Here is a 26,146-nt window from a genome sequence, read left to right as displayed (position 1 = left end):
GAGCTCCCCTAGAGCCATGTACCTGTGAGGAGCTGACAGACATTAGGGAAAGGAGCCAGCAGGATGCTCTCTGGAAACAAAAGGCCTGAAGCTTTGTCAATGAAAGACCATTGACCAGGTGGCCCTGGGCATGGGGTTACGGCATTCTAGTGGAGGGTCTGAAAGTGCAAAGACTGTTCCTGGCCCGTCACCCCCAAACCAGTGACCCCGCACTGGGTGGCTTAAAACAGCCATAAATGTATCCTCTCACAGTGCTGGTGGCCAGAATTCTAAACTCACGGTCAGCAGAGCTGTGCTCCCTCCAGAAGCTCCAGGAGAGAGCCTTCCTTGCCTCTTCCAGCTCCCGGGGGCTCCTGGCAGTGCTTGGCTTGGGGGTGCATCACTCCAACCTCTGCCTCTGTGTTCCCATGGTGTTTTCCTTTCTCTGTGTCCAAATCCCCCTCTTATAAGGACACCTGTCATGGGATTAGGTCCTACCCTGCTTTCATGTGACCTCATCCTGATTACATCCTCCAAGACCCTATTTACAAATAAGGTCACATTATAGGTTCCAGAGGTTAGGACATGGAGATATCTTTTGGGGGACACAGTTGGGCCCCCAACACCCCTGACCCCATCATTTGTAGAACGTTGGCTGACCACCTCACCGTGGACCCACATCTTACAGAGATGTGTGATAAACCCAAGCTCTACGCCGTGAAACAAGTTGTGTGTGAGGCAGTGTGAGTGGTGACGTTCCGGGTGCCGTGTGGCGTCCTGTGGGACACACCTGTGTGCCCTGCCCTGCCTCTCACGTCCCTCCCGGGCCTCCTGATGGCTGTCCTGATGGGAACACAGGCGCAGTCCCCTCTTCACTTACATGAAGGGACGCTTGGTAAGGAAGGGGCAGTGTTTCCTGCGCCTGTTCGATGCACTAAGTCACGCTGTGCTTTGAGGTGACGTGTGGGGATGGAGTCACCTCTAGAACCGTCACCTCGAAAGGGGAGAAGTGCCGTCCTCACCAACGAGGGCCGCTGTGGTAAGTTGTCACCTAGTGAGACTGTCCACTTGGTGTGTAGTCGGTTACTTGGCCCCGAAATCAGGTTTTAAACTTTTCTTTAAGAGCCAGCAGGCCCCGTGGTTTATCAGAATAGAATCATCACGCCACGCTGATGTGTCACCAGTATGAGGACCGTGCAGACGTCCCTGTCAGTCAGCGTTTCATAATAAATCACCCATACGCATGACTAGCAAGGCCGTGTGTGTTTCTACAATATGATGCACGTTTACATTGATGCAAGGACTCGAAGCTGTTTCCACTGTGGGTGCCCGCTGCCCTCTGTGAGAGGCAACTGTCTGGCTCTTTCTCAGGGGGGCCTATGGTCTGCTGAGGGTTCTGGTCATTCATGCGATCTGGGTTGTTAGGTGAGAATTTGAGGACTGGTGTACCCTCTTTTCAAAAATTGCTTTTCTCCATCCTGATTAGGAGGGAACATTAGTTGACGTTCATGTCACCCAGTAAAGCAGACATTTCTGTTAATTTTATTCATTTTTATTAATGCTTCCTACTGAAATCAACTCAGTAGGTAAGTTGCAGAGCCTCTCTTTTAGAAGTTTGTTCTTTTGCCCTATGACACCAGTAATTTTTGCTGTTCCGTGCGGTGAGTTTTCCAAGTTAAAAAAAGAAATAAAGCCGTGCGAACACTGCCACAGGACAGCGAGGGAAGCAGCGCTGAGCGCAGTCCTGGCTTAGGTCACCTACGTCCTATGAGGTGGTGGCCACTTTGTCCTCATTATCAGTCCGGACGGCATCTGGCAGCGTTCGTTTCCTGTGGCTGGGCATCTCAGTGCACTGCAGTCGTGAAGTGCGGTAGCTGGTAGCCTGGTGCACCCTCTCCCTTCCTAGGGTCTGAACGGCACTGCAGTGATGTGATGTACTTACACACATAATTAAAATAAACCTTTTATTTTGTTCCTGCTGTCTCACCCACTCCCCTCGCACCCCTGCACCTCCCCTTCTAGAAGCCAGAAGCCTGGACCCCTGGGAAAATGTGGAGGGCCTTGGATTTGACTTTCGTAGGGGGAGGAGTTATTAAACCTCCCCCTACCCCAGCCCCAATCAACTGGACAGTTTTAAGACACATGGTTAAGATTTGTTCCCCGGAAAGCTGGCCTATCTGGAACGATGGGGGATGAATACCAAGTATCTGCAGATTTCCGTTTCTGCTTTATTCTGTTTTTTAGGTTTTGTTTTGCTTTCTCCTGGATTGTGTTTGAGGTTCGTGCTCCAGTGCTGGACTGAGCCACAGAGCACATAGCAGAACCTGCTTTGTATTACTGCCTGCCACACCAGGGCTTTGTGTGCACAGACTCTGGACCTGGGTTCCCTGGGGCATCTTCCCATCAGCTCCGGGCTGTAAATCTAGCTCACGGCTGTTAGCCTGTTCGCTTTGCAAGCACTGGCTGTGAGATGCTTTTCTAGAATGTTGCAGCAGTTGGCTCGGACCCTGGGGACTGAGCAGTCTCTGTGCCAGGTCTTGCTCTGTGGTGACCCCAGAGCGACCCCAGAGGAGCCTTGCCATTTGAACTCATTTGTGACCCTCGACTAATGGTGATGTGGTTTATGAAAGCACTCAGAATGGAGTCCAGGGAAACCCACTAGTGTTCCATCAGTGGGTTTAAAGGCTTAAGAATAATCATTTGGTTTTGGCATTTGCTATACTGATAGGTGAAAAAGATTTCGGGCTGGTAGATCTCCTGGCCAGTTGGTGATTTGGGGCCATCCCTTGGACAGCTGTCTCTCAGCCTCTTCCTTGCCTGTCACGAGGAAGCTACTCCTTGAATTAACATCCAGATTTGAGGAACTCATCTTGCTGGTTGATTACGTTCTCATAACACGTTGGATTAAAACAAACACAACAAATAAATGATCATGGCTTTTCCAGGAGGCCTCGGGATTGGTAGTCTTGTCCCTGTTCCCAGCCACACAATTAAACTTTTGAAAGCAGATCTTATAAGTACATTGAGGGTTTCTCATTTGTTTTTGGGGGGTTGGGGTTTCTCTCTCTCTCTCTCTTTCTCTCTCTCTCTCTCTCTCTCTCTCTCTCTCTCTCGCATCTGGGTGGATTCTTGGTTGGATTTGGAATTTTATATCTAAATATTACTGAAAAATCCTTAGGCTTCTTGCATTTATTTTAGGTTTTGCACCAGTTTTGCATTATCTCAGTTGGGTATTAAACAGAGTTTCAGAATTGGCAGTATAAAGCGGAAAACCAGATGTGTGTGCTCCAAAACACAGGACTCTGAGATCCAGATTCCCTTCGTAGACTGCTTTAAATTCGTACCCTATGCCATTCTTTTCTTTTGTCGGAAAATAATTGGCTGTGCTTCAGAAATGTACAGGGGAACCCTCTGAATGAAGTTGGGAACGTAGCCCGTGCCTGCACCCCGTCCGTGAGTGTCTCACGTATGATGACGTGCTGCCCGTCTGGGAGCCCCCCTGTAAGTACAGCCGCAGGCTCGCTGTCACTGACAGCCTGGAGGTGCTGCCGCTGGCTACTGGCCTGGGAGCTCACCGCATTCCAGTTAGAGCCTTCTACGTTCCAGAGCCTGTTTGAAAAAGGCACCACACATAAAATGAGCAGGCAGAATGAAGAAGGAACTGAAAATTCACTTTTGGGAGATGAGTGGGAATTCGTCCAGGCAAGCTTTGCCCCACAGAAGACCTGGGCCACGATCAGATGAGCAGGAGGCAGGATGAGGTGCTGGGCCAGCCATCCTCCTGCCAGCGCAAGGATCAACTGGACAGGTTTTCAGTGGATTCCCCTTCGTGGGGCACCGCAGTGATCCATGGGACAATGGCATGTGACCTCCTCTTTGCTGCTCTGCACTTAAGGTTTGATGTAATGGGTTTTCCGTGTCACCAGTTTAAAATCAGGTCCAAACCAACACATCTGTCTCAGCCTTCTGTGTATTTCAAGAGGCTGCAGAGAGCTTTGAGCAACACAGCTGAGAAGTGGACAAATCAGATCTTTTGTGTAATTGTTTCTGGTAGCCTTTTGTTTTTATTTTGGTCGTTTCACTTCTGTGACCCTCACACAAACACCCTGCCTTCAGGGTAATGCAGTTATTAGAGAGAGAGAGAGAGAAGGTGCAGGTATGCCCGAGTGTCCACTCCTGTCTCAGCTCCCTCGTGAGTGACCCCTGGCTGCAGAGCCTTCCCTGAGGCCCTGTGGGGGTGTCTGCTCCGTTCTCATCTCAGCCCATTTGTGCCTTGCTGTGTGAGCTGGTCACTGCCTACTGTGTGCTGGTCACTTAGCCCTTTCTCCACCCCAGACTGTGCGTTGGTCTGAAAGGAGAGCCCCGCTGGGTCTTCTTCCAGGTCGTTCTGCATGACGTCCTCGCTCCCTTAGCATGATTCATTCTCTTATCATGAAAACAGCACAAGGTGAAAACATTACTACGTGAGGTCCATGGGGCATTTCCCTCCCAGCCTGGACCGTCAGCCCACTCCACAGGGTGCCCACCCGTCAGTTCTGATACTCCCTCGATGCGAATCCCCGGAATCCTCAGCCATGTGGTTATTTTGTGGAGACTGACTTTCGTGAGACTGACTTTCGTCTTCCATGTTTGCTTCCATGGGCTGCACTGTGAGAAATCAGTGCTGCTTCTGGGCAAGGTTCCTGCTGAGAGTGCCATTGCCTCTGCTGGCTTGTGGTGAAGTTAGCCATTCGGAGAGGGGGCCTTTTGTACTCTTCCTTACGGTGTTTACTCTTTCGTCCGAAGAATAACCCATTTTTGAGAAGATTTCATTCATTCTTTAACAAAATGTTAATCTCACCTTAGAAGAGTCATTTCCAAATTTTGAGGATTCCCTGAAAAATGTCTTGAATCGCTTTGTCTAAATAGCCGTGTCTTGCCCCGCCTTGGAGTTCAGGCATAGGAACTGTGGCAGCCTGGCCGCACAGGGCTTCTGCTGAGGCCTCGTAGGCGACGGCCCCATGGGCCGGCTTTCTCTGCAGGGTCTGGAGTACGAGGAAGAGGAAGCATGATACCGAAATGTCTGGACGGTCTTTTCCTCCAGTTCTGTGCACATTAAGTGTTTAACTCGTTTCTGAATCACTTAGCAAAACTAAACCAATGTGGAAATGTTTAAAAGGCATAGCATTTTGAATAAACTCCCAGTGGAGAACATTTTTATTTTCATTTAGCAGCAAGACTGGTAATATGCATACCTTTGCTATTATAATTCTGCACATTTAGATTCTGAGGTTTCTGACATTACAATCCTTAAGATTTAATCAACGGTGTAAATCATGTGAAAAGTCATTTTATTGGCAATGCTGACAGGGGAAAAAAATCTCTTAGGAAACCTAAAATGTCTTCCATTTGTAGGGGGTAATGGCTCATCGCCAAAACCAGAGTACAGGCAGAACCTTCTCGGAAATAAGTTCCATGATTTCATAAGTTTCCTTAAAAATTAGTTACATGATTTGACCTTAAATTCACTTATTAAGGAATCTCGTAAAATATATATCAATTACAAAACTGTGACTACATTATAGTACCTAACATTTTAGTTTAGTATTTCAAAACATTGCCTAGATTTTTCTTTTTTTATTAAGTTCAGTCCAGGATCTGGCAAACCAGTGCTAAGTCAGGGCAGCCACAGAGCATTGCAACCTGTGTCCCTCTTTCCCCTTCTCCACCCACCAGAAGGGCATCTGTCTGTGTGGTTTTGAAAATTGCCTACACGTCTATTACATTTTGTCTTTTCCTCAGACTGATTTCTTTTCTAGCTGTTGTGTGGCTGCATTGTTGCCCAGCACAATCTCTCACCTGAATCACAAACCTCCCTCGAATGGGCGTTGCTGGCCCACGTTCCTTTCCCCAGCTTTGCCGTGGGAATAAACCACCCACGACTGTACAAGTTAGACATGAGGTTACCCACTTGGAGGAATGTGGGGGCCGGCGCAGGGACGTCACATGGGCATTCCTACATGGGACTAAGTCATAAAAAGTTCCCAGGTGCGTGTAAGTCAGGAATAAGTCTGCTGACTAAGAGACGCAGCTGCCACGAGCACTATGCCGGGCTTCCCAACCAGCTTGTCACCCACGCGCAGCTGGGTTGCTCTCGGTCTTAGTAAACTGCAGTAGGGTGTTGTGGGACACCAGGCCTGCTAATGACACCTTGTCTGGTCAGTGTTTCTGCAGTGGCTCTGCTGTGCTAGGGGTGTTACATCTCCAGATTCCCAAGAACATTGCTACACATTCCATAGCACAAAGAATTGACAGTTTGCAGGAATGTTGTAAAGATGGGGATGAGGACCAAGAGTGTAGCATCCTTGAACCAAAGTAGTTGTCGTTAACTTCAGACTTACAGACCTGGGCGAAGCAGCCGTCTGTGGAGAGAAGATACGGAACTGGCAGCCCCACCTGTGTCGTGGAGAGGCTGCATAATCCGGCAGAGACCCTGCCAGGCCAAAGCGCCATGTTTCCATCCAGTGTTGAGAGTTGACAATAGAGGAATGGATTGGATCCTTGTGTCCATTCCTGGGCTGGCAACGTGAAGTCACATACTGGATTTTATTTGCTGGGTCAGGGTCCCGGGCCTACAGCCACTCCAAAAAGAGGCAAAGGGACGAAAGATGAGTTGGCCTTGGCTGGACAACAGTGGGGTCCCGTGATGGGCCCACAAATAGCAAGTGTCTCCTCCATCCTGCCCTGGCCTCTCCAGTCCTCTTGGCCCAGCTGGATGAACTGTGTTCTTTCTAACCGGTTAAATATCCTGTGCATGGGATGCCAGACAGAATTAAATGGAGCCTTCAGCTCTCTTGCTGTCCTCACGGAGCCTTAGATGCTCTGCCCGGCACTGAGCCCACCTCTCCTCTGTGTGAGCTACACCCCTCCCCCCACAGCCCTCGCCAACCCCGTGGTCTCCTCCTTTGCCGTCTCTGGGCCTTCTCGTTCCCTCTGCCTATGATACTCTTCCTTCCCATCCCTCCTTCCCGCAGAACTTTCCTGAGTCTCTGCAGGTAAGAGAACTAGACATTTCTCATTCTCAGAATGCAGTCCACTTCGCTTCATAGTTTGTGTTTGTTCTAGAACATACGTTCTTGGGGTCCCATTCCTACCCCTGCAGGGTCTTGCACATGGTAGGTCTTCAGTACATATCTGAGTTTGTTTTTCTAGAGAGGAGTTCATGTGGAGGGCTGCTGTGCGGGAGGGAATTGGGGAGCACAGTGCAGGGGGCAGCGGGCACTGGGTGGAGCAGGTGTCTGTTGACACGTAGCTGATGCAGCCTCGTGGCCTCGGGGAGCAGGCTGGTCCGAATATACCAGAGAGCCTTCAGTACAGGCCAGTCACTTGCTGACAGTTGAGCTAATTTAAGATGATGTAGATGCTAAACTGAAATTCAGAGAAAAGGCAAATGTCCGTTCCATTAGTTAAGACTTAACAATAAGTTGCATTCATTTCTCTCAGACACTCAGTGTAATCTTGCAATGGCTCATCAAAACCAAATCACTGTACCTGTAACACTACTTGTAATTTATCTGTGCATGACCTTTCAGTGGTGTTTTGAGTGCAAAGCGCATGAGTAAATGTTCTCGTCCGGTCGGCGGCGGCTGGCTTCGATGTAGTGCTGTTTGGATTCAGATACCCTTCAACTGACTTGGCCTTTTCCTGGCCCCCTTTTGGGAATATGGATTTGTCTTGTCACAGAGAATCCAGGAGTGCAAAGGTTCTTTCACACGTGTCAGCTGGCTCAGCCTTGTGAAGAGGGCGGCCATGGAAGGAGCGTGTCGTATCAGGGCCACGGAGAGGCCCACCGCCAGGCAGGAGGGAGGCGTGCTGTCGTCTGGTCTGCAGGGCTGGCAGTGGATCGGAGCAGGCAGTCAGCTCGGTCTGGCTTGTGTGGCCTTCCCCATTCCTCCCTGGCTCGTGGCCTCCGCACTGTCCTCCACTCACACCTCAGGTGATGCTGTGCTTACAGGAAAGTCGTCCCTAACTTGCCCAGGTGTCTTCTTAACTGCTCTTACCCCTTCACATTTTCTTCTGAAAACTTTCCATTTGCCTCTCCTGAGTTTTCCTGTAGAATTGCCTGGCTCAGGAACAACCGCCTCAACCCCTGTTAGACACCAGGAGAGCCTTTGAAAATCCACGCAGACATGTTTCCATGTTCCTTGCACATCACCACAGTTCAGTCCCTGTCTGATGGACCCGTCTAGGCAACGGCCTGTTTTCTCACCTGTTTCTCATTCTTAGTGTTTCCTCATCAACATCAGCTTCATTTTCATTTACTTAACGAATATTTATCGAGTGCCAGGTATGGTTCTAGATGCTAGGAATTTAGCAGTGAACAAAACATGACCCCCTCCCCACTTTTCTTCCTGGAGCTCCTATTCCACTGGTGGAGGCAGGGGGAACTCTGAGCAAATACTCAAGCAAGATGCACTGTGCTCCTAGAGGTGGCCAGGGCTCCAGAGCGGGCCGTGGTGGGCCGGGTGGGAATCGCCGGGTCCTCTGCTGGCTTCCGTTCGTAGTGGAAGGGAAGCAAAGACAGAGGCAGGGGGAGGAGGAGCAGAGGAGAGGGAGGCAGGGGCCAGCGGGGCTGGACACAAGGGCAGGCCGCCGGGCACAGGGCAGCAGAGAGTGGCACGTATGCAGTGGAGCCTGCTGGCCCAGGGGTGTGCAGGCATGTCACCGCTCCAGACCTGTGAATCACCCCACTTCGGTCACCCCACATGACTGAGGCATTGTGTGGATTCTGACAGTTGGAGCAGACCCGTCAGAATCAGTTTGCTCAGGCTAAAGAAACGTGACATCTGACATGTGATTTTTGAAGGGGCTTTGATAGTTTTACTCTTCATGCCAAAAAAATAAAACCACCGCCCCTCCGTTCTGATGCACAGAGGCTCCTAGAACAATCCATGACTAAATATAGCTTCGTGTCTCCCTTTCTTCAGGTCCCAGCTGACTTGTCTGGATTAGACTTCTTTGACTTTCTGTCCATGCTGGGAGTTTGTGGAGTGGAGGGCATGTCGGGACGTTTGCTGGAGGGGCCTAGGGAGCCCTGAATCTTGCTGCTCTTTCTTAAAAAAATGCTGATGCTTTCCCAAGCCACGAGGAGACTGATGCCCAGCAGAGGCCCACCTGGCTATGCGGAGGAGACTCGGGGACCCTTGGCTTTGAGCACTGAGGGCCATGGGTATGCTGCAGGGAGGCCCCCCCACCTGAGCCGGCCCTTCAGTTCTGCTAAGGCCATGCCGGCTGCTGCCCAAGGCTGCTCGGCCCCACGGGCCACGTGGGGGTTGGCTGCCTCCCTGGTGATGGGAAGCAAAGCTATGGACCTGGACAGGACTGGGTCCTATTTTCTGATCATGAAAGATCTGGTGGAGAGTAAATGCTGGGAAAAAGAAAATGTGAATAATAGAGACTTCAGTTTTCTTCAGTGTTTTTTTTTTTTTCAACCTTTCAAAAACTCACTAGTGCAAATGGTTTATAATGGAAAAGAGTAGTGTTTTAATAAAGAACCATTGTTGTCAGATCAGCCCTTTGGGGACCAAGAAGCCAGTTCTTGCACTCAAAGGAGGTAGTTAAGGAAATGGTGACCGCAGTTGTATGCATGTCCTGTGGCTGCTGTGACAAATGGCCACACACCTCGTGGCTTAAACAACCCACGTTTATTCTCTGTCTGGAGGTCAGAAGTCCAACACGTGTCTCCCTGGGCTAAAGTCAAGGTGTCACAGGGCCGGTTCCTTCTGGAGGTTCCAGGGGAGAATCTGTTTCCTGCCTTTTCTGGCTTCTAGAGGCACCACGCTCCTTGGCTCACAGCCCGTTCCTCCGTCTTCAAAGCCAGCAGTGTCTAGTCAACTCTTGCTCTCTGGAGCTGGGGAAGAGTCTCTGCTTTAAAGATGCCCGTGTGCCATTGGGCCCCCCGATACTCCAGGATACTCTCTCCATCTTGAGAGGATCAGCTTAATCCCATCTGCAAAGTGCCTCTGCCCGTGCATGTCAGGGCACACGCCCGTGGGGTCCAGGGATGAGACGTGTACATGTTGGGGAGCAGTATTCTTCCCAACACAGCCAGCTGGCATTAGAATGTGAAACTGTTCGCAGATGGTTTCTGAAGACACAAAAGGAAAAGAACTTGCTGCCATCTTTTATTCTAAAAATTTGAGTTTATCTGTTTTTTCCACTGATGGGTTCCTGGTTAAAGAAACAGAACTCTTGCTTATCAAAAACTAGAACATTATTTTAGAACCACAGACTATATTTTCATACAGACTCCAAGCCCGCCTTTCCTGGAGTGAGCAGCCCATCCTCTCTCCACGCATCTGCCCCATCTTCCTCAGCTCTGCTGCTGTTGCTGGAGGCAGTGGGCTGGCCAGGAAGTGTGGTCATGGTTGCCTCACTGTGGAGAGCCCGAAAGCGAAGGTGGTGCCGTGAGCATAGTTTGAAGGAGGGATGGGACGCAACCCCCAAGTAAAAACCCTCACAGCTCATGGCAACTCACTCTCCTGAATGCAAAGCGTCAGGGCCCCTGCCCCCACCTCCCCATCCTGGCCTGCAGGGGACCAAGGCGCCAGCCTACCTTCCAGCTGCTGGAGCACCAGGTAGGCTGGGCGGGCAGTGGGCCTGGTCATGGGGATGCTCACCAGTGGTGGGGTCACCCGGAGCCCGTCCCCTGAGGCCTCATCTAGCCCTCTCCAGCCACAGCCCAGCACAGTGGCCCTGGTTGTGAGGACGGCCCGTGTGCTGGCGATGTGTGTCTGGAACTTGGTCTCCCCCCTGGGAGTTCTTCTCTAGCCATCCGTCACCAGTGTTTCCTCTTTGCTGACTGCCGCCCCTCACCCAGAGGTCTTCTCGACTCCATCTGGAGTGTTGGGTTTTGTGTGTCTGCTGTTCTTTAAACTCTGTCGTCAACTCTTGGGGGGCTTTTTCATTGGGGAGTCTTAATTTGGACAGGCAGAAGCACTCCTGTGGAACTCCATGTTTTCATCTCCCATAACTCACAAATGATCTGGGGGCTCCCAGAATTGTACTGGTGCATATGTCCTGCCTGTGGGTCGAGGACGTGCCTCCATGTCCTTTCCCTTTCTTGGCTGCCTCCAGGTCTCCCCTCCCTGTGATCCTAGAACAAGTGATTTCGGGGGGTCTTCAGTTGCTTTACCTCCTGCTCTGTGTCCCGCTGTCTCTCCGTTCCTGTGTTCTCAGGCATGCCCTTGGCCACTTCCCCGCACTCACTCTTTGGAAACTCAAGCTAGTTGGTTTTTTTCCTATGAGGCTTCAAAAGCCATTTTTGTGTCCAATATGTGGATGTGTGAGAGAGGTCACTTGCAGAAGTGGCGGAACAACCTGATCAAATGCAGATACATTCATACGCGCTCACACCACACACATATACTTGCCAAGCAGACACACCTCCTGAGTGATTCGCGAGCCAGATCCCGGCAGTGCGGAATGTGGTCTTGGGCCGTCCTCCTTGGTCCCTACGGTCATGGCGGAGTCTGCGTGCGTGGTGCTCACCTCTGCCCTCGCACCGGGGCCAGTGCTGACGGTGATCTGCTTTGTCCCTGCAGGTACTGCAAGGAGCCCAGCTGATAGCCGTGGCCTCTTCGGACCCTGCTGCTGCAGGCGTGGACGGGTCTCCTCTCCAGGGCAGTGACATCCAGGTCCAGTACGTCCAGCTGGCACCGGTGACAGACCACACCACTGCAGCTCAGGTGGGTCCTGTCCCTTCGAGAAGTGGATGCCCTGTCCGTGGACAGGTCCTGGGGCCTCTGCAGGTGTGAACACAGCCCCAGTTAGGGTGTTACTACTTCTGATGTTCTCCTGCAAGGTAATTACCATTGAGTGAAAGAGTCTTAATTAGGACAGACAGAAGCACTCCTGTGGAGCTCCATTTTTTTTTTAGTGCCTGAAAATGTACAGGTAAGAAGTTAGATCGGTAGCCCTAAACCGATTCTTGAGATACTCTGTCTCATGCAAATGTTTGTCTATAAATTCAGAGGCAAAAATTACATTCTGTTCAATCCTCCTCTGCAAGTGAGGGGTCTCCGGGACCTGAAACCTCGCTGCTTCTCTGTGGGGGGCAGCAGAGGTCAGTGCTTCTGCAGGCCCAGCCCTTGGCCTCGACCCTTTGCCCAGGGACTGGGTGTTGGGGCACCTGCCTCTGCGCAGCTCGCAGCGCTGTGGTGGAAGTGCAGGCTGGCCACGGTAGCTGTAGTGCTTGCCCTGGGTCCTGCGGGCGCTGAGCCGGCTTCTTACATTACACTTCTCGCAAGGCATCCTGACCGCCTTGTTGGGAACTCCACATTCGTAAGGCCCACTTTTCCCTTTGTTTGCTACGTGCTCCTTCAGCATGTCTGACTGACTGTGAGCTTGCCACGGAAGCTTCTCATTGTCTGGTTTTGCTGGGTCTCCTCCTGCGCTGTCCCTTACCTGCTCTTTCTCGGGAGCTCTTGTATTGAGACTCCGTTTGGACACTTCTGGAAGTGTCCGATGAGAGGGCTGCTGCTTTAGACATTTGAAGCGTTCCTGGAGCTGCCCCACGGTGAGTGTCCTGGGTGGAGCGAGCATCATGGCCTCTCTCCTCACAGTCCCCTGGGTCTGGGGGAACCAGGCCTGAGCCCCTGTGCTAGCAAGGAGAGCTGGCAGAAGCCTGGCGGCCTGAGCCCCTTTAGAGGACGGTACGAGTGGGTTCTGTCTGATTGGTTGGTTGTGTTGGAACAACCAGTTCTAAAGTTAGGGTGGATTCCTGTGTTTATGAGAGTAACCATAGGATTGCTCCTGAGAAGACAGGCGGTCCCTTGGAACAAAGCACAAGGCTGCTGGTGTTGCAAATGACACAAATGCTCGTTGCCTGCTTTCTCAAATCACATAGCCTGTAGGTTTAAATCACTAATGTTACTGCTGAGATCGAGAGTGCCGTTGTGATGCTGGGGCTTTTATATGCTCTGACCGTGGGACGGCAAGGGACGGCCTCAGAGCCCCCTGCCCACAGGACCCTGTTGGTGTTCTGTTCCAGCCTGCTGGGTGTTGACTCCTGCTCCGCCTTCCTGCACATTCTGCCGTCCTCTCGGGGTCTGCTCCTCTCTTTTCTGTGGCCAGGCACTAAGAGCCTGTGTCTCTTGATGCCATTAGCCTTTGACGCTTAGAATTAAAGCCCCAAATTTTCAGGCTGTTCCTCTCCCCTCTCGCCCTCTTCTCTGCACTGTGCTAGGTTTTGTGTGCTCTCCGTCGCCCTTGGAGAAAAGGATATTCTCATTTGGTCCCCTTGCAGCCGCATGAGGTGGCTGCTGAGGATTGGTGCTCAGCAGAGCCACGTGGGTTACCCAACGTGACCCTGGTGACCAAGTGGCTGGCTGGGTGAACTCAGTAGTCCAGTGAGGACTTAAATTCTTACTCTCCTGAATCACAACGAGGCCCCAGTTGGCCCAGAGTTTGGGAAGGTGTGTTCCAGAGGAAACATGCCTCTCACCCCCCCCCCCATCCCCACCAGGCCCCTCCAGCAGTGCCCGTGGCCTGGGCATTTCCAGGTACTTCTGGCTCTGAGTGGTGTTGGGCTTTCACATAGCAGTGACCACAGAAGCTCTGGAGACTAAGAAGGATGATGCGTGGCCTAGAGTGCGTGCGTGCGTGGTGTGTGTGTGGGGTGGGGGGTGTGTGTGTGTGTGTGTGTGTGTGTTTGTGTGTGTGTGTGTGCGTGTGCGCACGCGCGCGCGCTTCCCAGCCAGCTTATTTGATGTGGTTGAGAGTGAACTTGTCCTGGAAGAAAGCACCCGTGCAAGCCCCACCTCGTCCCACACTGGGTGAGTGTGTGATGCCCACGTCATGAATGGGGTCCTTCTGTAAAGGCAGTTTGCTCCGTGCTGCTGGGCAGGTACGGAAGGGTCACGCAGTGCGTGTCCTGCAGGTTTTGGGGGCTGTGTGGTGGGTCATCTTACTGGATTATAAGTTTGTGGTTATTCTACAGGTTTTGGAATTGAAGAAAGCTGTGTCCATTTTAGCCCTCTGTCCCCTTGGCTTCCTGTCAGCGTTCTTTGTCTCCGCTCACACCTGGCAGCTCTTGAGAACCATTCCATTAGGACAGATAGCAACGGAGTAGAGAATGAGATGTATGCTTACTGCCCCCGCCTGGCCTCCCTCCTGCTTCCGTCCCTCCGCCTGCAGCTACCAGCATGCTCTAATCCACTTGCTGTTGTCCAGAAACTTGTGGGGAACCCCTCCCCATTCCGCCTGTGTCTTAGGTTTATCCCTTGTTCCTTGCACCTGCCCAGCCCCTCTCCTGAGCTCTGTAGACAGTGCGGAGGGTGCCTGTGCCGAAACCTTCATCTGAAACCGGAAGGCTTCTCCTTTAAGGAAACACTATGCTGAATGTCATTTGATGTTTGTGTAGTATTTCAGAAGCGTACCCTTGACCTGTAGTAGGAATTGTAGCACCAGCCCCCACACCCCAGGGACTTCCGTGCTCCGTCTCTGTGGCTTTCTTTGCATCTTCCTTTGTGGTCACCATGTCGGGCCCCTCCAGCTAAATTACGGCTAGGGAAGCTGGGAGCCTATCTCTGAGGGTCTAGTCTTTGTGACATCGCCTTTGACGAATGGCGTAGATCCTAAAATAAACCCAAATCTCCATTTGGGGGCCAATTCTGGATGATTGGTGACTTATTTTATGATTGTGTTTTTCCCTTTAACTTAAAACTGTGAATATGCATTTAAAGTCCTTAATATCTATAACTCATTAATTTGAACATACGTCTTTAAGGGGAGAAAGGTAGCTGCCCCTAAATGTTTTTTGGAACATTGGATCAAGTTTTATAAGAAAAGGCAAAATGGTAACTGAAATTCTAGAGAAATATATTAGGTTAAGGACGTGTTAACTACTGCGAGAATGTTCCCCAGTGATAAGCAGGGGTCGGGGTGGGAAATCAGCAGCACAGGCTTCCAGGAGCCCTGTGGCATGTATGGGAGGGTGGGCGGGGTTCTGGGCAAGCGGAAGGCTCCGTGAGGAGGGCCTGCGGCCTGGACTCGTCAGAGCTGCTGCGTGAGTAGCTCAGGATCTGGGAGAGTCATTGCTCAAGGCCGGGGTGAAGCTGGGACCCAACCCCTCTCAGCTCTGCTGTGTGTGTTTGCTCTATGTATGGAAACCATTGGTGTTTTGTGACTGGTGAGTGGCGGGTCCTTTTATAGAAAAGCCCTCCTCTCTCCCCTCTTGCAGACGGCTGAGACCCTGCAGCCCACCCTGCAGTCCGAAATGCAGCTTGAGCACGGAGCCATTCAGATCCAGTGATGCAGGACAGGCCGCCTGACTGCGACAGGACCTGAGATGGAGCCGTCACCGCGCTCAGCGCGGGCTCCAGCCAACCACCCAGTTCTACACGCGCCCTGGCCCCACGGCTTTGCACGGAGGAGGTGACCCCACACATTCTGTTAAAGTGCATCCGAAAGCCTCGTCCACAGGAGAAAGTGTCCCAGTAACACAGACGATAACAGCAGCCGCTGCCCCTGCCAGAAGACCCCTTTCGTTTGAGTCACACTGTTGGTGTCTAGAGAAAGAGTGGGGAAGCACAGTGTGGATTGCGTTAAGTACACGCAGAAAATCAAGAACTACAATATTTTTCTCTGTTTAAACAGCTTTTTTTAATTTGCTATGGTGTTTATAACAAAAAAGAAAATTGAAAAAAATGGAGTAGCAGAAGCCTTTTGCTGTGTGCTCTGTTCAGTGTAATGAAAATAGGTATTTGCAAAGACAACTGATTTTGATGGAAATATTGCTTACCTACTTTTCTAGGGGGAAATGCTCTCAACACTGTAATTAAGCATTTCTAATGAAATAAAATGTATTTATGACCACAGCAGCTTTGATGCTAGTTCCTCTTCAGAGATGGTTTACCGAGGCCCACCCCACTCCTGGTGGATGCTCAGAGGTCACCAGCGGGCCCTTTCAGCTGTGCTGGCAGCACTTGTGGGTCCTTGCAAAGGAAGGGGCATGGCTGTTTCTGTCAGTCCCACACAACAGGGCCTTGAGTGTCAGCTCCCCCAGAGTCAGAGTGCCTCTCGGACACAGGCACCCCGCTACAGTGTGAGCCGGCTTCAGGATTGTAGGAACTCCCACCAATAACCTGTGCTATCAACTCCAGAAAGTCGCAGCTCCAGGGCTCCTTAGAGAAAGTCGTGTCCAAAAGAACCTGCCTCATCGTCTAAAGTTAAAAAAAGAAAGGCAGAGAAAACAGTTCCAAACATAAGCACAGAGGTGGTTTGCATTACACGTGACCAGCGTGTGGGGCCTGCTTCTGTCACACCGTTTGGCAGTTACATGAGTGAGATTTTTGAAATTCCCACAACAAAACTGTGTTCCCTGGCTTAGACTATGCCTGCTCAACACTTTTTGTGGGAAGCATTCCAAGTTGCCATGCCAAATAGCCATGCCTCTTCCTCTTCACCCTCTGGGGGTTCCTGGGCTGGGTAGTTAACGCGGAACATGTTGAGGGGTGAAGGTAGGGTGGGCAGAGCAGCTCCCTCCAGGGAAACAGCTTGTCTACATTCCATGCCTCCGTCCATGCTCCGAGGATGGGCGCTGTGAGCTGAGGACTCCCTCACAGTCACCTGGAGGCCATTCTCCAGGAGGTGGAAGTGGGCAAAAGAACCAGTCATAAGGCTAGAAGGAGAAGGTTTAATTAACGTGTCTGGAATCCCAGGAGGAGAGAGTGGAGAGAACAGAAGAAATTTAACATTTAAAGGATTCAGGAGGCAGAACAGATCCCAAGTAAATAAAAATAAATCCATGCCTGGACACACACAGACCATTAACGACAAAGATAATTCTGAAAACAGCCAGAGAGAAAAGACAGACCACCTACAGTGGGGTGCAGAGATCAGAGCAGACTTGTCAGCAACCACAGGATACCAGAAGCAGAGGGTAGAGTACCAATGAGGCATTGAGAGGACAACATTCTCTACACAGAACTGGGTCTTTAGTAAAACTGTTGTTCAAGAAGCTGGTGACAGTCACCATTTGACCCAGCAGTTTCACTCCTAGCTGTACGAGTCCACCCGAGAGAATCGAAGCCCTATGTTCATATATAAACTTGTACGTGAATGTTCACAGCAGCACTATTCACAATGGCCCCAAATGGGAAAGAACCAAGTGTCTGTCAGCGGATGAATGGATAAACAAAATGTGGTCCATCCACACAATGGAGTATTATTCAGCCATAAAAAGCAAGGAAGCTGTGACACACGCTACCACATGGATGAATCTTAAAAACATTCTGAGCGAAAGAAGCCAGACACAACAGGCCCCATATTGTATGATCCTATGTATATGAAATGTTCCAAATAGGCAAACCCATAGAGACAGAAAGCAGATTCGTGATTGCCAGGGGATGAGGGGGTGGGAGAAATGGGGCATGGGGCTTCTTTGAGGTGACAAAAATGTTTTGGAATTAATGGTGATGTTGGCACAACTCTAAATTGACTAAAACTCGTTGAATTGCACACTTAAAAGGGTGAAATTTTTGGTATATAAATTATAGCTCAAAGTTATTTAATAGTAAAGAATTGGGTGACATTTCAAAAACCATTTATAAACAAAAATGAGGCTAATTCTGCAGATAATTCTTCAAAAAAAGGAAATTGTAAGGAATTTTCTTCAAGAGAAACACCATGGATTCCAGAAGAAGAGCAAGAAGGAGTGGTGAACAAATAGAACCATAATCACACAGATATGTCTCAGTGCTCTGTCTCACACTGAAATTGTCAAAAACAAGAAAATATTGGAAAACATTACTCTGTAAAGTTGGGATGGGTAGGAAAGGAGCCGAGTTGTTTTAAAGGCCCCTCTTATTACCCTGTAAAAAACAGATCACGAGACTGTACAATTTTAAGACATGAAATTCAATATCTATGACAAACGTTTAAGAAACAGTATATAAAAAATCAGTAAGGTGTGGGTTATTTCCACTGTAACTCAGGAACCTGACCCAGGCGACGTGTAGAACGCTGCATCCAGCGGTCATGGAGCACACCCATGTGCTCTTTGGAACTTTATCAAAGTTGACCACAGGCTAGACCATAAAGAAGGTCAAATAAAGAATCAAAATAGGAAAGTATTTTTAATTGACAATTAAATATGACAAATTGACATCAAAACTTCTGGAATACATAAAACGTTCTTAGGGAAAAATTTATATTTCCTTTGGATATATTCCTAGAATGGGGCTACTGGATCCTATGGTAGTTCAATTTTTAACTTTTTGAGGAATAGCCAGACTGTTTTCCACTGTGGCTGCACCAATTTATAGTCCCACCCACAGGGTACAAGGGTTCCCTTTTACTCCTCTTGTCTGCCAGCACTTACTGTCTTTTGTCTTTTTGATAATAGCCATTCTAAAAGGTTCGAGGTGGTATCTCATTGTGGTTTTGATTTGCATTTCCATGAATAATGATGTTGAGCATCTTTTCATGTTGGCCATATGTTTGTCTTTGGAAAAATGTTCAGTTTCTCTGCTCACTTTTTAATTGGGTTGTTTGTTTGTTTTGCTGTAGAGTTGTATGAATTTCTGTTTTATTTAGGATATTAACCCATTATGAGATGTATAGTTTGCAAATGTTTTCTCCCATTCCGTCGGTTGCATTTTCACTTTGTTAATGATTTCTTTTGCTTTGCACAACCTTTTTATTTTAATGTAGTCTCATTTGATTATTTTTGCTTTTGTGCTCGTGCATGGAGTGTGATATCCAAAAAAATTATGACCAAGACTAGTGTAAAGGCACTTTTTCTCTATGTTTTCCTCTAGGAGTTTTATGATTTCAGGTCTCACATTTATGTCTTTAATCCATTTCAAGGTAATTTTTGTGCATGGTATACGATAAGATTTCAGTTTTATTCTTTTGCATGTGAATATCCCATTTTTCCAGCTCTTATCTGTTGAAGAGACTCTCCTTTTCCCATTGAATATTCTTTGTCAAATATTATTTTATATATTTATGGGTTTATTTCTGGGCTCTAGGTTTTGTTTCATTGTTTTATGTGCTGTTTTTATGCCAGTACCATACTGTTTTGATTACTATAGCTGTGTAATATAGTTTGAAATCAGGACTTGTGATGCCTCCAGCATTATTCTTCTTTCTCAAGATTGCTTTGGCTATTTGGGGTCTTTTGTGGTTCCATCCAGATTTAGGATTTTTTTTTCTATTTCTATGAAAAATGCCATTGAATCTACAGATGGCTTTGGGTCGTATGGACATTTTAACAAAATTCTTTCAATCTATGAACATGGGATGTCTTTCCATTTATTATGTCTTTAATTTCTTTCATCAAAGAAATTAAAGTTTTCAGGGTGCAAATCTTTTATTTCCTTGGTTAAATGTGTTCCTAAGTATTTTATTGTTTTTGATGCTGTTGTAAATGAGATTGTTTTCTTTGTTTTTCAGATAGTTTGTTGTTAGTGTATAGAAATGCAACGGAGTTTTGTATGTTAGTTTTGTATCTTGCAACCGTATTAAATTTGTTTATTAACAGTTTTTTGGTGGAGTCTTTAGGATTTTCTCTATATAAGATCACATCATTTACAGACAGACAGTTTAACTTCTTGCTTTCTGAACTGGATACCTTTTCTTGTCCTTGCCTCATTGCTCTGGCTAGGATTTCCAGTACTGTGTTGAATAGAAGTGGCGAGAGTGGGCACCGTTGTCTTGTTCCTGATGTTAGAGAGAAAGCTTTCAGCATTTCACTGTTTAGTATGATGTTCACTGTGAGCTTGTCATATATGGCCTTTTTATGTTGACGTATGTCCCTGTTATACCCTGTTTGTTGAGAGTTTTATCAAGAAAGGATGTCGTATTTTATCAAATGCTTTTTCTGCATCTATTGAGATGATCACATGATTTTTATCTTTCATTGTATTAATGTGGTGTATCACATTTATTGATTTGCACATGTTGAACCATCTTTGTGTCCCAGGGATAAATCCCACTTGGTCATGGTGTATGGTACTTTTAATGTGCTGTTGATTTCTGTTTGCTAGTATTTCATTGAGAATTTTTACATCTATATTCATCAGGAATGTTGTGTAGTTTTCCTATAATGTCTGCGTCTGGCTCTGGTATCAGAGTAATGCTGGCCATATAAAATGAATTTGGGAGTGTTCCCTCCTCTTCAATTGGTGGAAGAGTTTGAGAAAGCTTGGCATTAATTCTTTAAGTGTTTGGTAGAATTCACCAGTAAAGCCATCTAGTCTTGGGCTTCTCTGTGTTGGGAAGTTTTTGATTACTGTTTAATTTCCTTACTCCTTAATGGTCTCTTCAGATTTTCTGTATCTTCTTAATTAAGTCTTATTTCTAAAAATAAGACTTAATGAAATGACAATTTCTTCTAGGTCATCCAGTTGGTTAATGTGTATGTTTGTTCGTTGTTATCTCTTAAGATTCTTTTGTGTTTCTGTGGTATTCGTTATAATCAATGTCTTCTCTTTCATTTCTGATTTTCTTTGAGTTGTCTCTCTTTTTTTCTTAGTCTAGTTAAAGGTTTGTCAGTTGTGTTTATCTTTTCAAAACTCAGCACCATGTGCTGTGTATACATTTACAATTGATATATCATCTTAGATGAATTGACCCCTTTATCATTATATAATGACCTTTGTCTCGTTACAGTTTTTTCTTAAAGTGCATATATGTATATATGTGTGTGTAGGGTTTTTGTTTGTTTGTTTTTTCTTTAAGTTAATGTTTATTGGGGCAACAATTGTTAGTAAAGTATATTTTTTTATGTAAGTATTGTTACCCCTGCTGGTTTTTGTTTTCCATTTGCATTGAAAATCTTTTCCATCCTTCCATTTGAGACGACGTGTACCCTAAAGCTGAAGTCAGTCTCTTTTTAGACAGCATATAATTGAGTCTTGGTTTTTTTATCCATTCAGCCACTTGATGCTTTTTTCCATTTGGAGATTTTTAATCCACTTACATTTAAAGTAATTATTGATGGGTAGTGATGTAATAATACCGTATTATTAATTGTTTTTGACTGTTTTATTGTTTCTTTGTTCTTTTCTTCCTCTTTTGCTGTCTTCCATTGTGAATTTATGGTTTTCTGTAGTGGTATGCTTTGGTTCCCTTTTCTTTGTCCTTTGTATATCTTCTGTAGGCTGTTGTTTTGTGGCTACCATGAGGCTTACATAAAACATCTTACAGATATAACAGTCTTTTTAAAGATGATAACTTTGATCGCATACAAAAACCCTACACTTTTACTACCCTCCCCCCAGTTTTGTTTTTGATGTCACAATTCACATCTTTTTATGTTGTGTATCCATTTACAAATTATTGTAGCTGTAGTGTTTTTTTAATACGTTTGTCCTTAAATTTTTATACTAGAGGTAAGTGATTAACACACCACCATATTAGAGTATTCTGGGTTTGACTGTTTACTTCCCTTTCCAGTGTATTTTATGTTTTCATGTCACTAGTTAGCATCTTTTTATTTCGGCTTGAAGAGCTCCTTTAGCATCTCTTGTAAGACAGGTGATGAACTAACTCCCTCAACTTTTATTTGTTTGGGAAAGCCTTTTGTTTGTTTCAGATGTACAAAAAATGTAATAGTTAGACATTTACACCCCTCACAAAGTGGTAATCCCCTCCCCCAGTCTACTGCCCCTTTGACATCGTATACAGCTGTTACATTTCCATTGACTCTATTCCCTATGCTGTCCTCCATAGCCCGTGAGTGTATATATAGTTATATATAGTTATATATATAATTAGTTGACATTCAGTATTATCCAGCTTCTGCTTTAGTGGTCAGGCATCTACACCATCCCTGAAGTGGTCTCCCTAATAGGACAAGTGCCCATCGGACACCCTACAAAATCTTTACAACATTACTGATTGTATTGCCCAAACTGTCTTTCATAACCCTGTGGCAATATTGTGACTACCAATTTGTGCTTTCTAATCCCCTCACCTTCTCCCTCACCTCTATCCCCCTCCCAACTAGCAACCATCAGTTGTTTCTTTGTATCTCAGACTATTTCTGTTCAGTTTGCTCATTTATTCTATTCTTTAGATTCCACATATAAGTGAGATCATGTGGTATCTGTCTTTCTCCGTCTGATTTATTTCACTTAGCATAATATTCTCTGGGTCCATCTATATCGTTGCAAATGATAAATTCAAATGGATTAAAGACTTAAATGTAAGATCTGAAGCCATAAAACTCCTAGAAGGAAACATAGGAAGACATTTGCAGACATTACCTTGAGTAATATTTTTACTGGTATATCCCCTTGGGCAAGGGAAGTAAAAGAAAAAATAAACATATGGGATTACATCAAACTAAAAAGTTTTTTCACAGCAGAGGAAACCATCAATAAAACAAAAAGGGAGCCTACTGAATTGGAGAAGATATTTGTCAATGATACATCTGATAAGGGGTTAATATCCAAAATTTATAAAACACTCATTCAATTCAACATCAAAAAAGTAAACAACCCAATTTAAAAATGCGTAGAGGACATGAGACTTTTCTCTAAAGAGGACACACAGATGAGCAATAGACATATGAAAAAATGCTCAACCTCACTAATTGTTAGAGGAATATAAATTAAAAACACAATGAGATACCACCTCACTCCGGTCAATAAATCAACAAACAGCGAGTGCTGGCGAGGTTGTGGAGAAAAGGGATCCCTTGTGCACAGCTGGTGGGATGGCAGATTGGTGCAGCCACTATGGCAATCAGTATGGAGGTATCTGAAAAAACTGGAAATGGAACTACCTTATGACCCAGCAATTCCACTCTTAGGTATCTACCCAGAGAAATCCAAAATGCTAATTCGAAAAAATATATGCACCCCTATGTTTGTGTGGGAAAGTCTATCTCCTTTATTTGTGAAGGACAACTTTGTTGGATGTTCTTTTGGCAGCTCTTTCAGCACTTTGAATATATCATCCCACTGTCTCCTGACCTCCATTAATTTCTGCTGAGAAATCCACTTATAGCCTTCTGGAGGCTCCCTTATATGTAAGGAATTTTTTTCTTTCTCTTGCAGCTTTTAAAACTCTCTTTGTCTTTGATTTTAGACAGTTTTATTATAATGTGTCCTGTCGAAGATCATTTGGGGTTGAAATTTTGGAATCTATGAGCTTCATGAACTTGAATATCTAAATCTCTCCTCAGCTTTGGGATGTTCTCAGCTATTATTTTTAAAAATAAGGCTTTTGCTCCTTTCCCCTCTCTTCTAGGACCCCAATAATATGTAGATTTTTTTTTTTTCTCTCTCTCAATGGCATCCCATAATTCATGTAGGCTTTCTTCACTCTTGTTTTCTTCTTGCTCCTCTGAGTGGATGATTCAAATGGCCTGTCTTCTAGTTCACTAATTCTGTTGCTTGATCCAATCTTCTCTTAAAGCTCTATCAGATTCTTCATTTTAGTCATTGTTTTCTTTAACTCTTTAAGATTTCTGTGTTTTTTTTTAATGTTTTGGTTTTTTGTTCATGCATTGTTTTCCTAATTTCGTTTAGTTGTCTATCTGTGTTTCCCTGTAGTTTGCTGAGTTCCTTTAAAAGGATAATTCTGAATTCTTCTCAGATACTTCCTATGTCTGTATTTCTTAGGGTCATCATTGGAGTTTCATTACTTTCCTTCTGTGCTGTCATGTTTCCTTGATTACTCTTTTCTTTTTCTCATCATTTCTCATTTCATTATTATTTCCTTGTGTCCTTGTGTGGATGTCTGTGCATTTGAAGAAGTAGGCACTTCTTCCAGTTTTCACCAACGGTCTGTGGCAGGGAGAGTCCTTCACCAGCCAGCCCATTCAGGAACCTTGGTAGTGTTCTTAGACAGGCCAGCCTGGTGCCTGGGTCAGCAGGTGGGCAGGTCTGGTACTTGGGTCCACAGAGTTCGGCCTGGCACCTGTGGGCTGGCACTGAAGTCTATGGTGAGGTTGAGTGCTCACTTCACTCTCCCTTCCCCATGGGGAGGGTGTCTCTCTCTGTTCTGGGCTGCCTGGGCCTGGAGGAAGGGTCACAGAGGTAACGTGAAACTGTCTTTTCTACCCTCTTTTTTTATCTAGGCTCCACCCAGGTGCTGTAATGTCTCACCTGGAATCCTAAGCTCTTGTGAAGACCCTTTCATGTGTGGATAGTTAGTTGTTCAAATTGACGTTTCTGGGAGGAGGAGAACACCAGACACTTCTATACTGCCATCTTGCTGAGGTCACTCTTCACAGCACCTATCTTTCAGAAATCTTATGTATGACTTAAAATCTTGTCATAAGGAAAACTCCAGGCTCAGATGACTTCACTGTTAAGTGTTTCAAATGTTTAGGAAAGAACAACAGCCTGTTAAAAGCTCTTCCACAGAACAACAACAACAACAAAATATGCTCATGTCCCATCTTGTTGTGTGAGGCAGCATAACCTTGTCACCAAAATCTGAGAAGTCTGTTTCAAAGAGACAGAGAGAGAGAGAGAGAGAGAGAGAGAGAGAGAGAGAGAGAGAGAGAGAGATACAGGTCAGCGTTTCTCTTTAAAATCCTAAACAATCCTAAGCAAAGTATGAACAAGCTGGACGCAGTGATATTGAGTGATAATATATCATGGCCAAGTTGGGTTGACTTCAGGAATGCAGGTTTTGTGTAATAGTCAAAAAATTAGTCAATGTAATTCATCACATAAACGAAGAAACAAACCATATGATAATCTCAGTTAACGCAGAAACGTCATTTGTACAACTCAGCAGCCATTCGTGACTAAGAGAGCTTTGCGCAAACTACGAATGGAAAGGAACTTCCCTCATCTGATCAAGCAAGAAATCTTGATCAGAATGTTAATAGATATTCTACTTAATTGTGAAATATCAAAAGCTCCGTTCCTCAGGTAGGACTGAGACAAGGATGGCTGCCCAGTACCGCTTCCGTTTGGCACCGCACCGCAGAACCTCACCAGAAAAGAAGATGTAAAGGTATAAGGTTAGAAAAGCCAGAAATGAAACTGCCATTATTTGCAATGACGTGGTTATAAAGAAAATCCAAAGAAATCCACAAGCAAACTCTTAAAAGCAATGAGTGAATTCATAAAGGAAACTATTCATCCCCATCTCACAACGTATACAAAAACCAGTTATGGAGAAAAATGGGAAAGGAACACAATAAAACTTCTGAGAGATAATGAAGGAGACCTGAGAGTTAGCAAAAGTTTCTTAAACTGTGTGCAAAAGTACCGACTATAAAGGAAAAGACTGACAAATTGGAGTTTATTCCAATTGAAAACTTTGGTTCATCAGAGACAGCATTAAAAGAGGACAGAAAACCCAGCCACAGAGGGGGGTAGATATTTGCCATTATTTTAGTCAATAAAGGACTTATATCCAGATGTATAGGTTATAAGGTTTTTTATTACCTGTAAGGTAATACACACAGACAACTCTATGTACGGATGGACCAAGCACCGGGCTGCGGCTGGGAAGCCAGTGGAGGAGGGAATGGAGATGGAGGGGCCATCCTGATCATTTTCAGGAATGAGGGTTGTAACTGTCAGTCATTCATTGCTGCTGAATTACCTAACGGTGAATGATGTTTTTGGTTCTCCTACCTTCCCCAAACAAAGCAAAAGACTTTAACACATGAACAGATAATAAGAAAAGATCTCCCCATGGTCACTAAATATCTGAAAAGCTGCTCAATCTCACTGGTCAAATCAAAACCACCATGAGATGCCTCCAAAATCACTAAGATTTAAAAGACTCGTGATATTGAGGGAGGTGAAATACTGGGCCTACTATGTGACATGCGCAGTGTGCAAACTGATAAAGCCATGGGAAACGGTGAGGTGCCTTCTACTGAAGTGAGCACACACACGCTGATGGTACAGCAGCCCCTCCAGGCCCTGTGGGCACGTGTGTTTCAGAAGACGTGTGCCAGGTCAGCCATGGCACCTGTTTGTGAGCCCCAAAGGAAATCCTCAGACACCCATCACTAACAGAATGGGCAAATCTTCATGGCTGGCTCATTTCACGGAATCTGAAATAGCCATGGAAACGAACAGATTGCCGCTTCTGCAGTCACACCGAGTCATGCATGCATAGTGTGGAAAGAAAGAGGACACTGTGTGATTCCATTTGTGCTCATTTCAAACACAGACAGAAGAATGGTGGTGTTTGAAGCCCT

The 26,146-nt window shown here is 46.4% G+C and overlaps 1 protein-coding gene across 10 annotated transcripts in view; it reads left to right on the top strand.

Annotated features, from left to right (window-relative positions):
* The window catches only part of BANP (BTG3 associated nuclear protein), a 117,786-nt gene extending 101,950 nt beyond the window's left edge, over positions 1-15,836 (top strand). For all 10 annotated transcript variants that reach the window (XM_019742730.3, XM_074314467.2, XM_019742729.3 and 7 more), the window contains 2 exons: positions 11,562-11,705; positions 15,200-15,836. In XM_019742730.3, coding sequence (XP_019598289.1) covers positions 11,562-11,705; positions 15,200-15,271 — 216 coding nt within the window. In that variant the 3' untranslated portion in view covers positions 15,272-15,836. The remainder of the gene's footprint in view (positions 1-11,561; positions 11,706-15,199) is intronic.
* Positions 15,837-26,146: the final 10,310 nt, after the last annotated feature.

Source organism: Rhinolophus sinicus, chromosome 8, assembly GCF_057876585.1.
Source record: "Rhinolophus sinicus isolate RSI-liver-muscle chromosome 8, RSI-T2T, whole genome shotgun sequence".
In the NCBI taxonomy this organism is placed as follows: domain Eukaryota; kingdom Metazoa; phylum Chordata; class Mammalia; order Chiroptera; family Rhinolophidae; genus Rhinolophus; species Rhinolophus sinicus.
Note: the sequence above shows the minus strand (reverse complement) of the source record. Positions and strands in the feature narration are given on the sequence as shown.